Below are 12,865 nucleotides of genomic sequence, written 5' to 3'. Positions count from 1 at the left end.
TGCAGAGACAGAAAAGACACAGAGAGAAATAAAAACACAGCTGGCATATTGTCTAAAAGATTTTAAATTAACGGTTATGAGTTGGGAGAATACTTCAACATAAATTCCTTTAGTCAAACCCCTTTATATAATAAATGAAAACCCCTTTCATCCTAACAGGATACTAAGAAGCCACGGCTCACCAGGTTATGTATAAATTGGATTATGCACAACACTAATGGGTCATTTGGGTATGTACAGTGCAAACTGATAGCTGCAGTTAAATGCTCTTTATACAGTGAAAAGTACCTTTAAAACATTTAAAACCTAGTAACGATACCTGCTAGACTACTTTGAAATGTAATAACACACAGAAAATGCAATACTTTAAAGACACTCCACCACAAAAATCTCTTATTTGAGTTCATCTCCCTATAAGATGGTGGCTCTACAAAGTTAATACATAGGTCTTCTTCATTTCTGTGTCATGCTATTGAGTCATAGCTGTGGAAAGTGGCAATTGTTTTGATTTATTGGCAAAGCAACAGTTATTTGGAACATCCTGAGCATAGGAATCAACAGTAGGGAAGTGGATTATGCTGCAGTAGCTGTTGGAGAAATTTCTATGGCCATTTTGATGCATATTTTCTAACATGAATCTTGGTTGCCATCAAATTCAATTGCTGTGAAGCACACTACAGCTGCCGTTCCTGCGCAAAAGAGCAGGCTACAGGCGTATTTGATACTCAACATGCAGACTTTCAGTGGAGTATTCTTTTAAATACTCTGTAAGGTACATTTATTTTACTATTCCTTTATGAGTTTTCCTTGAAATGGTTATAGCACTTCTACTGTACCGGGAATCTCGACCTGCAGCAGTGACAGGATCTTGAGGATGAAGATGGGGATCCAGCAAAGGGAGTCAGTGATGACAATAGAGAAGAATCTTTTGGCGATGGTCACCTCTTTCTTGATGTGGTTGCTGTATTTAGTGGTCTGAGTCCCTGTTCTCTGGATGTTATAGAACATGCTTGCATAGGCTAAGACAATGATGAGAAATGCCACCAAGTTCAGACCTGCAGAGAGATATTTGGTTAGTTTCTCGCTCATATTTGAACTGTGGATGCACAATAATAACAAAGCTATAAATTCACCAGCATATACATACAAATATGCTCACTAAATAATGAGACTGTGCTTTTACAATTAGCTTTAGATAGTAAATAAAGAATAAAGAAAACAACAAATAAACACAAGAGAAAAAAGCTATTGCAAGAACAAATGCCCACCCAGGAAAATGACGATGGAGTAAACATGAGCCCAAAGGGTCTCTGGCTGCTCAGAGTGCAGTGGGAAGCAAACGCCATTGGTCCCATAGAAGTTGCGAAATAGCCCCTTGAACACCAGCGGCAGGAGGGCAACAATGAAGCCGAACACCCATATCCCAAGAAGAATGGTGACAGTTCGTCGCCAGCCAGGCGTCAAGTACTGGAAAGGGTAGACGATGCAGATATATTTCTCCAGAGTGAGGTAAGTTAGGAGAAGGACGGATACCTCAGTGGACAGCATGGCCAAAGAGCCAATGACCTGACACTGACTGCTATCCATCCAGGCCTGAGCATGTCGGTTGTACTCGCCGCGGAACTTCAAATCATATGCACCAATCATGAAAAGGTAGATGCCCATCAGCCCGTCCGCACCTGCAAGGAAGTAGAGCTGTAATTTACAATATATTAAGAATATCTCCAGTGTTGACTGTACAGATGTCTGGGTTAACTTCAAGGATACGTTCAGATCTAGCATACTATGACAGTAAGCGTCAGTGAGCCAATAAGCTCGCAGCATGCTTCTCCCAAGATCTAATAATGTTTGTGATTGGCTGTCTAACGTTACATGTCTAGGAAGGAGGCTGGAAAAACTCGTAGTAGGAGCTGAAAAAGAAATAAAAAGATTTGTGCCGTCATGTGTAATGTAATTTCTTTTGGATTTATAAAATTGGTATAAAAAAAGTGTTGTTTTTGTAAAATTTTTGAACGATAACAATGCCATTTCTTCAAGTGAGAATAGAATTAAACCAAGTATAACCCTACATGAAAAGAAAAAAAAGACAGCGGCCATCCAACGCACAAGAAAAGAAACCAAGGACAACCACGAGATTCAGCTAGGGCTTTATACATTCTGAACCGTTTTGATCAATATAAGTAAATTACAGCAGAGCGCAGAGCGCAGAGAGCATTGTTCTTTGTTTTCAAGAAAGAAAAACGGAGAAAAACAAACTCATTTCATGAGTATTGCAAGATCCAAGAAACATTCTGTACTAGGCTGCCTATTTGACATGCTCAATATTTAATATAGAGGCATACAAAAACAGCATACATTCAGAAATCAAAATTAGTACCCTCCTTGTCACGCTGCAGCGTTTGAAGTGGAATTTGATCTCAACAGCTCAATCATAATAATCAAACCCCAGCAGATGCATCTATATGATACATACACGTCTATTATCACAAAATATGAACTGCCAGGTCGTGACTGCAAAACAAGGGCCAGATGTTGTAGATGTACTTACTTCCAAATATGCTTTACTTCTACACACAGACCTTTCTATATAACAATTTGTCAAAGAGAATGAGAGTAAAAGGGGAATTTGGGCTATATTTATTTGGCTCATTCATCTTTTTAGCACAGCAAAAACGAAATGTGCATTAAAGAAAAAGACTTGTGCCAGACTTCCTGGATAATCTAGCAAGACCCCCACTAAAACAGCAAAATTCTCATTTTCAGATTTCATTTTTTGACTGTATTAAACAATCAATATACGTATTAATTTGTGAGCTTCAGAGGTACAGAAGGAACTTGGACAAAGGCGAGCTGCATCTCTGTTTTCAATGTTTATGCTAAGCTAACAGGCTGCTGGCATATTTACTATACAGATATGAGAGTGGTATTAATCTTCTAATGCAACTCTCGGCAAGAAAGGAAATAGGCTTATCAAAATGTCTTCGAAATTGCATGATTATATTCTGTTGTGAATAAATGTTGTCATACTCTAAGAAACATGGCAAAGACATGCATTTGATAATAGGTTTGACATACACATGGATATTTATGAATAATTGTAGACTAGGCATTACTCATGTGCGCATAATTACATGATGACAAAGAACAAGACTTATACAAGAGGGGTTAAGACATATTTAAGGGGGGTTTATTCTGTACATCTAGTGGAAAGACTGTATATACAGAGTTATCCTTTCATGCATAGACCGTTGGCTTTAAGGCTTTAAATCTACACAGATGTTTTTGAATCTGGCCCTGACCTTAAGTTAAAGTTTTTATACTTCAAACTCTAACTCCTTATATGGATATGGACACATAAATGCCCTTCAAAGAGCATAGTATACGCACAATATATATCCTCATTAAAGACTCGCCGTGCGAACATTGAATGGGACAGCTGAGGTGAGGCTTTGTTGTGCCTGAATGATTCTCAATTTTGAAAGCTGACACATACCCCTAAATGCGATTCAACGTAATATGTGTTTGCCTTTGTAGCTGCTTTGGTAATTGTTATTTAGTTATTTAATGTGATATACATGCAGTCTACATTTTTATACATTTCCCACGAGTACATCAAGGTGTAAAAGATTAAAGTTGACATGTGGTTAACTCAACAGGGCTCTGAGTTGAGTAAGAAAAAGGTAATCTGAGAAATAAATAATAAAGAAGGTGTTAGGTAAGAAAAAGTGAAATACAGAGAGCCTGGAAGCTCAATGTATGTTGAATTACCACAAACAAGTTCATTTCAGAAATAACCATTCTTTTACGAAAACTCTTGGCTTTAAACCACAATACCGGTGACTCAAATTTGATCTGCACGTCTCTACTTTGTTTACGACTTCCTTCTTTGTTCCACCACATTCATTACTGGATTAACAGCAACATTCAGACTCCTCCTGCTTGCACAGAGAGACATAATTCATTGTTATTATAAAGAAGCAAAGAATAAATAATATCTGAACTATTTCGCTCTTACTCTGTTTTTGTCTGGATCTCAGCCATAAGAAATTAGTGTGCTACTGAAAATCTACTGACATTCTACTAATACTTTTAAAAGGTCGACAGAAGCAAGTGAGCACCAAAATGAGATAATGAATAAAACTGCCATCCTCCGCTTGGCTTTTATTGTGGATGGAGCAGGAAAGAGCAGATATTCGCTACATCATAGAATTTCTGCTTTGCACATTCTGAGCTCTTTGAACTCCGCTGCTTGGAGACTTATAGTAAGTCCACGTAGGTCCTTTATACTTGACTTATATATGTTACATGTCTGAATAGGCATATTTCCTATATATTCTGTGCTTTTATGTTTTCTCTCTCTGTGCAGTTACTAGTCAAAGGAAATTATCTCTTTGGAATAAAGTCATTGATTTTTAAACCTGAATAGATCCATTCAATGGCTTTCTATACCAGTGATGTACTTTACAGATGGACGTGTTTGCGTTATATAGAGTTCTGCAAAAAGGACATATTTTCATAGGCCAACCTGGAAGTAATCATAGCCCTGGTTCCCTTTCTATTGGATTATTTTTTTGGGCATTTTAGGCCCTTCTTTATATAGGACAGCTGAAGACATGAGGGGGGAGAGAGGGAGAATGACATGCAGCAAAGGGCGGAGTTGAACATGCGGCTGCTGCATCGAGGAGTAAACCCCTATATATGGGCGCGCGCTCTAGCAGGTGAGCTACCCAGGCACCCCTTTTTCAATTGGATTTAAGGTTATTGTAGAAAATAAGCTCTGCGGCAAACAAACGTTTAATGAATACTAACAAGTTTTGCTAAGCAAGATAATCTTCACAAACGAACAATGCTTATATGATTTTTAAGCATAAATGCAATCGCCAGAAGTAAGAAGCTAACGTTAGGCTATAAATGAACTACACTCCGGTCGCACGACTTCAACTTCACCACCACTAAGCTTTCAACTTGTAATTTGATTTTGCGTATTCGCCCTGATGATGTTTAATGTCCCCGACAACATCTGTGGTCTCATTTAACCACTTGTTAGCAACCACCAATTTTAAGACATACAGATGCAAAATTCAAGAGTGGGGTTATTTACTGACGTATTTTATGTCATAAAACAAACGTGAAAATCCCTTATCGCTTATTTCAGGCATCTAACCAAAAACCCATTCCAAAAATCATTGACTTCGAGACGAGGAAACCGAAGTGCAAAAATGCTAACAAATTTCTGGGTTTTAGGACTCATCAGTGTTGGAAGAAATACACAGATCTTTTATGTAAGTAAAAGTAGTAATGCCACACTGTAATACTCTTTCTGTTACAAATAAATCCTGCATAGAAAATTTTTCTTAAGGAAAAGTTTGTAAGTATTAGCATCAAAATATACTTAAAATATCAAAAGTAAAATTACTCATTGTGCGGAATGGTCCATTTCAGAGTAATGTATGTTACATTATTGGATTATATTATATTATTGTATTATAAATGGCCCAGGTGCCCAGTGGATAGCACTGTGGCCTCACAGCAAGAAGGTTCTGGGTTCAAATCTCGGTCGTCCCGGGCCTTTCTGTGTGGAGTTTGCATGTTCAGCCCATGTCTGCTCATGTCTGCGTGGGTTTCCTCCGGGTGCTCCGGTTTCCCCCACCATCAAAAACATGTAGATTAGGTTCTCCAGTCAATGCCCTTGATCAAGGCACTGGCTCAGATCTGGAGTTGGTCACCGGGCTCTGTAAGTGGCTGCCCACTGCTCCCTTGAGGGATGGGTTAAAGTGCATAGACCGAATTTCGCTGTATGTGTATGTGACGATAAAAGTACCTTTCTTAATTATGAATGCATTAAAATGTACATCGCCCCTTCTGGTCTTGCCCTAAATTGACAACCTTCTGGGTGAGCATTTTTGACACCTTAAGCAGAGCGTTTAATCACACTGGCACCTAACCCTTTATCAGCCATTTTTGGCATTTCCCCTGACGCGGACCTCCCTGTTGCACTGAGGCGGGCCCTGGGGTTTACATCTCCGCTAGCCCGGAGACTGATCTTGTTCAACTGGAGGCTTGCCCGCCCCCCTACGCACGATCGTTGGATTAAAGAAGTGCTTGACAACTTGAAGCTCGAGAAGCTTAAAGCATCTATAAAAGGCTCCTTCTTGACATTCCTAAATAGATGGAACCCTTTCCTAGAATTAGTTGACTCCCTCAGCCTTTTTTCTCCCGACATGGAGGACTGAGCTGGGTCTCATTCCTACAGCACTCTATTCTATCAACAACATACGTGAAGTCAATTTCCTCCTATAACTTACACGGTGAGACCCATACTGCATGTTAATCAGAATCAGCCAAAAAGCCATGAGTGACTGCAGTTTATATAAATCCTTTACCTCTGCAGTGTCAGTGTTATTTCTCACCTTCTTATAATTATTTCTGTCTTTTCATGTCAGCACACACATCTAACCTTATTGCACACACTATACTCAGTAGACTGATTGGGATTACTGTACAACTGTCCATTTCAAACCAAAAAACTCCAGGATCTCTTTTCTGCTTTCTGCTTTATTTCCTATAGGACCTTCTCCTTGCAAACAATTTGTTACTTTAGAAGATGAAGCCCTGCAACAAACTCTCACAGCGAACCTGAATGCCATCACATACAGTATGTAAGCAGCAGATCAGGTTACATATCCAAACGCCACACTCACGCATTTATACTATCACCTAATTCATTCATGTAAAGTTGTTATTGCAACTTTCTTTTGAGTGTATATGCCATAAAAATAGCATAAAGAAAGCTACTTTTCAAAACTATATATAAACTTGGGGCACATAATGTATATAAGTCAAACTGACACAACAATACTGAATATGGATACATATGTATGCCTTTTATTATCTATCTTAGATGAATCAGTGAAAAGTGTTGTTATTTAATCAACCATAGACGTTATCCTTGAGCAGTTTCCAAAATAGGTTTCAATGTTTTGCTATGAATCATTTATTGGAGAATGTGAATCTTTTATTCAGATGGAAACTATCATATTTTAGAACGAGATTTCATTGTTTTGACATTAAAGGTCCAATATGTAATATTTGTACTGTAATAAATCCAAAAATGACACCAATGCCTCATCAGATATTAAGGAAACATGTTAAACTGAAATACTATCTTTTCTGACAACAATGCTAATTTCAGAATTTTTCTTTTTGAAATTTACATTCCGTGACGGGAATTTATGTTTATGTTTTGATCTGTGTGTTGTTATCAACGGCCCAGTTTGACAGCCAGGCTGGGTTGCCAGATATACCTGTAAAAACGTAAACCCAGCACGCTTCAGCTGTAACGGTAGTACAGCCATGAAAGCAGCAAACAAACGAACAGGATCAACAGAGATAGATTCTACCCGACCTAAAAAAAAGAAAACAGCATTTTTCTAACAGTTGCGTGACCAGAGACGTAACAACCCCCTGGTAAATATTGGAGATGGATAGAAGGATGGAGACAGCTTAGAGCCCAAAAGAACGCAGAATTGGCTTATTTCCTCCTGAACCGGAAGCATTAGCTTCAGGCTAATTTATCACAGCTACTAGGGGCATTTTTGTCATTTCAACATTTGTGTACTCACATTGAATTATATAGCGAGAGTACCGGAGTTGGTTACTTGCAAAAACAATTGAGACAGTAAAGTGATCCCGACTGGTCCTGGCTAACGCGCCCTTGCTTGCTAACCCTGCTTACTGCTAACGTTACCGGGGGACCAGGCAAGCCCATGGCTGTTTACAGCATGTAGCCTCTTCAGCGGCTGGAGCCGGACAACGGTGAGTTATTTTAAGCCACGAGGGGGTGTAAATCGGAAAGAGAGAGTGTATGAGTTTGCAGTGTGTTTAGCGATTGTTGCCGTAATTCTAAGCCAATGAAGTGTGTTCCGCGCGCAAGGTAGTGGTATATTTAGCGTTTCGTATTGTAATTCTAAGCCGAGGAAGTGTGCCTGACTGGCGTGTGGAGAGGACGGTGAGGTTGTTGTGTTTTTAGCGGTTCATACTGTAATTTTAAACCGAAAAAGTGTGTCTGTCAGTTGGTTACAGAGCCCCGAATGAGCACGGGCTTTTATGACTGTCAATATAGCCAGAATCTAACGTTAGCTACGCTGTGCTGTGGAGTAATGTCTGGCTATGTGAGACTAGCATCTAACGTTAGCTACTCTGCTGTGCTGTGAAGTAATGTCTGGCTATGTGAGAAAAGCATCTAGCAACATTGTTGTGAATGCTGCGGTCTCAGCCTGGCAACCTCCGTGAACTTCGAGTCTGGGCAGGAGGGGGCGGGGGAAACGACTCTCCAGTATTTTGAATTTGTACTGCAGTAACTATTTTAACCGCTAGCTGCCAGTATTACACACAATATTACATATTGCACCTTTAAGTCTTATTCATGAGGGTGTCTAAAAGTGTGTGCAATATGAAATCAGTGTTGATAAGCACATTGGGAACTTATTTCCCAACTTACTTCAACTTTCCTACTGAGTTTGGATGCCTGTTTACTTTACGATTAAAAAAAGTATTTATCAGAATTTGTCACTTCTGTAGTTGTATCTTCCATAATTCCAGAGACTATTGTCAGGTCTATAAACATAATGAAGTGCTAAATATAAATGTGGGTAAACTGTGAACTGGTGTTTTCATTAATTATAAAAATGTGTGTTTATGGATAGTAAATACCACACCCCCTCCTCCCTGATGACCTACAAAAATGGGATAACACTTGTTATATAATACTAGTAATAAGTAATGTACTATGATGTTAAAGAATATTCTATAAATAAAAAGCTAGTTTCTACTGAATCTCTCCTTTAAATGTATTGTGACTTACAGCAGAGAGAAATGATGCACATGGCATGGAGTTTGTTCTCTGATCGGATGTAAGAGCGCATGCAGATGACAAAGATGTTGCCGAAGCAGGTGGTGGCAGAGACCACCCACACAAAGACCCTCAGCACGATGTTGGCCAGCAGGTCCTCGAAGGACGAGATGCCATCAGTGTTGGGTTTGCAGCTGCGCACATGGGGAGCATAGCCGCAGTACTGGAATTTCTTGAAGTAGCTGTGATAATAGATTAAAGAAGAGTATCACGTTAAGCAAAATATAAGGGAGCCTGTTCATTTACAGCTGCAAGATTTTTACAGCCACACTTTTTTACAGGGTTTTTCTTTTCATTAATTGAGAAAATTGGAGAGCAGAAACAATGACTGCAAAAGCGCCAAAACAGAAGAAAATTTGGATGATATTGACTGGGGATTTGAATTTGAACTAAGGTTAGCATTGGCTAGTGGTGCTTTGAGCCAAATGCTAAAGTGAGCATGCTAAAACGCTTACAATGTCTATATTAACATGCTAATGTTAAGCATGTAATGTAACCATGGTCACCATCTTAGTTTAATGTGTTAGCATGCTATCATTTGCTATTCAGCACTAGGCACATAATACAGCTGAGGCTGATTGGAATGGCATTGCAACTGTTTTGTCATATTCTATTTAAGTATTGCAAATGTGGAACCGATGATGACACTAGAGGAAAGGTCAGGGGATCACCAAAGGCATTACAATTCTGAGGGGAACATGAAGGTCTGCACCAAACTTTATGGCAATCCTTCCCGTAGTTGTGGAGACATTTCACTCTAAATCACTGATGATGAACATTTTGTGAGAATCCATCCAAAAGCTGAAGAGATATTTCAGTCTGGACCAAAGTGGTTGACCAACTGGCCGACATTCCTAAAGCCATGTCAATAGCGTGGCTAAAATCTACGTACTACTTACTACTACTACTACTACTACTACTACTACTACTACTACTACTACTACTACTACTTACTACCAAAGAAGTAGTGTAACTTCTTACTACCAAAGAAGTAGTACCTTATGAAAACAGTTTACAGTATAATCTGATGATTATCCACAGTAACAGGGAGAATGTTTTTTGTTAAGAGATGTTGCTTTTGGAAAGGTAAATATCCTTTTTTTTAGCCTGTGAGCACCCCAAATTAATTTCCATTCACTTCCATTATGTTTCTGCAGAGGCAGAAATCCCAGAGAGAGACATCTCAAAATCTGGATATATAAAAGCAAAATTATCCATGGCTGGATAGATTCCCACCTGATTTAGATTAGATAAATATTATTTGAGCAAAACCAACCTCTTACTATCTTACTGAAACTTGAATGAAACTCTACAGCCTAAAAGGCCTAAGGGGAGATTACACAATTGTATGCAAGGCTGAAAGGGCATTGAGTTTCTCTGTTGCATCCTTTCCAGGACCAGCATGGGTGTATGCCGAGCTGTTTTACCCAGAGAGAAGATGGATTACACTAAGCTTGACTGACAGTCTCGATAAGGCTGCTCTTGGCTAACTACTAGAAATTTGTGTGAAAGGGCTACGGTCAAAATGACAGTCCAGACCAAATGATGAGGATTAACAGTACAAACATAAAGGCACAATGGAGTACTTACATATGTGTCAAGTATTTGAGAGGTTCAAACATCCTCCGTTGTATGTTTCCAATTTCTATCCCTTCTATGCTCCTAAAGAATTTAAAGACATATTGATTGAGTCTTAGCCAGGTGCCACATATAGAGATACAAATTACAGTATATTTATTAACTGTGCACTACTATAAGAGACTTCAAAAGCACAATAGGTTCTTAACAAATAGCTTTTCGAGTACTAAATGACAAACACGTCTACCAGCCCCGTTTTCATCACCCATGTTCATCACACACTGTGTTGTACATTTGCCATTCTTCTGCACCTGGAGTTATTCAGTGTGTAGCAACGTATACTTACAATGACTTCAATTTATACAACTTGTCAAAGTGGTCAACTTGGAGCTCCACAATGGGATTGTATGATATATTCCTAGAAGATAAAGATAAGAAACTCTCAATTAGATAACATGTAAATACATCCCATTCATTTATTGTTTTCTGCACATGGCCAGTTTCTTTCAACTCCCACAACTGCCTTGTACTACCTTCTGCTGCATGTCTTGAAGATGACATCTTATTATCCACCCACCACAATGTTGGGATTCAGTGCATTGACTGGCTACTACTTAAAGATATAATCCTTAACATTTTCATTAAATCCACTTTAAAATTCTATGTATGGTTTGCATTTCCTCACAAAACGGTAATTCATGTATTTTAAAAGCTGTAATTATCTCTCTAATAGTGCATACAGTGGCAGAATCCAGAATGAATAACTCACAGCATGTTATCCAATTCTCATCGATAATCTCAGCCTCACTCTTTACAGTTCACTCTCTACAATGAAACAGAACAGAACATCCTACTAAATGGGGTGAATGGTGCCTGTAGTGTAAAGTACTTTGAGTGGTGGCAAAGATTAGAAAAGTGCGACATAAATGTAGACCATTTACAGCCAATATAACCTGAGATTTCCACTACATGTGACACACATTTTTTTCTTTCAGCAGATGAAAGACTACTCCACAGCTTCGCTTTATTTCCCAAAGTTAAGACCTACTGGGTCTGGAATATTTAAAATACTTTAAATCCACTCATTATAAAGAAATATCTGATGATTTCATAAAATTAAGCAGCACCCAGCGATTGTACTTTGTATTTTTCTATCCTTTCTATCCTGTACAGTATGTAGTTTATATTTTTAGTTATTACGGTTATTCTATATACATATCTTCAAAGAAAATTAAAAAGAGCATATTGCGATCTAATTGCATTTGTATGTATATGGATGTATGTACTTGTGTGTGTGTGTATACAGTATATATATATATATATATAATATATATATATATATACACACACACTGTATACTGTATACTGTATATATATATATATCTCAACATGCTCAAATAAAAAAAGATTTTAAGGACCTGATGGCCACCATTTTGAAAATGGGGCCTTTCTTGGAGTCAAACTTTGGTAAACTTTTAGTATGTTTTTAAGTACATCTGATACTACTGTAAACCACTGAGAAATCTTTTGTTACAATTTTGTTGGGGTCAAGCCATATTTGCAGCTGACTATAAAAACAAAGATGATAATAATAATAATAGCTTTGGTTGTATATAGAACTGTATACATCCCGATGTATTTGTGTAAACAGAACTCACAGTTGGAGCAAATCCCCCAGCGAGACAAAGAGATTGGGAGGGATCGCCACCAATTTGTTGTTGGATAGATCCCTGTGCGTAGAGACAAATCCACATCAGTTCCCACAAAACACGTATTAATGACTGGGTATCTGAAAGATGCAAAGAGATCTTTACCAAAATCCAACCTCTGTAACTCTTGCTATGTACAGGGAACAGATTGCATGACATGCACACAGAAAACAACACTCCTGCAATAAATTCTGTCTCTATAACTTTATAATATAATAATAATAATAATAATAATAATAATAATAATAATAATAATAATAATAATATTAAAGCTGCGAGCAGCGATGGACGGGCCCTCGCGCCTCTGCGCGCGTCGGGGTTACCGGTGGACGCTGCTCCTTGCGACCGTGCATTTGCGCGGCACTCGGATGCCGCAAACCGTCACCAATGAAAAGGGAACTCCCCGCCAAGTTCAACGATACCTCACACAAGACTCTACGTCATACGGTTCATTAGCTGTGAAAGGGGGCGTGGCTAAAGCATAGGGGGCGGGTCCAACCATCACCAATTAAAATGAAGCCTCTGCTGAGATGAATGATACCTCACACAAGACTCTTCCTTAAATGGGTCAGCATGTATAAAAGGGGGGGTGGCTTAAACATAGGGGGCGGGCCAAACCATCACCAATGAAGAAGGAAGTCTCTGCTGAGTTCAATGATACCTCACA

General features: G+C 38.7%; 1 protein-coding gene across 2 annotated transcripts in view; it reads right to left on the bottom strand.

The window, feature by feature from the left end:
* rxfp1 (relaxin family peptide receptor 1) overlaps positions 1 to 12,865 on the bottom strand; it is a 75,717-nt gene that overhangs the window by 2,456 nt on the left and 60,396 nt on the right. For both annotated transcript variants that reach the window (XM_039813629.1, XM_039813630.1), the window contains 6 exons: positions 12,148 to 12,219; positions 10,836 to 10,907; positions 10,502 to 10,573; positions 8,864 to 9,093; positions 1,269 to 1,679; positions 837 to 1,055 (listed from right to left, as the gene is read on the bottom strand). In XM_039813629.1, the coding sequence (XP_039669563.1) occupies positions 837 to 1,055; positions 1,269 to 1,679; positions 8,864 to 9,093; positions 10,502 to 10,573; positions 10,836 to 10,907; positions 12,148 to 12,219 (1,076 nt within the window). The remainder of the gene's footprint in view (positions 1 to 836; positions 1,056 to 1,268; positions 1,680 to 8,863; positions 9,094 to 10,501; positions 10,574 to 10,835; positions 10,908 to 12,147; positions 12,220 to 12,865) is intronic.

This window comes from Perca fluviatilis, chromosome 10 (assembly GCF_010015445.1).
Source record: "Perca fluviatilis chromosome 10, GENO_Pfluv_1.0, whole genome shotgun sequence".
In the NCBI taxonomy this organism is placed as follows: Eukaryota; Metazoa; Chordata; class Actinopteri; order Perciformes; family Percidae; genus Perca; species Perca fluviatilis.
The sequence above is the reverse complement of the archived record's forward strand: the minus strand, read 5'-3'. Positions and strand labels throughout refer to the sequence as shown.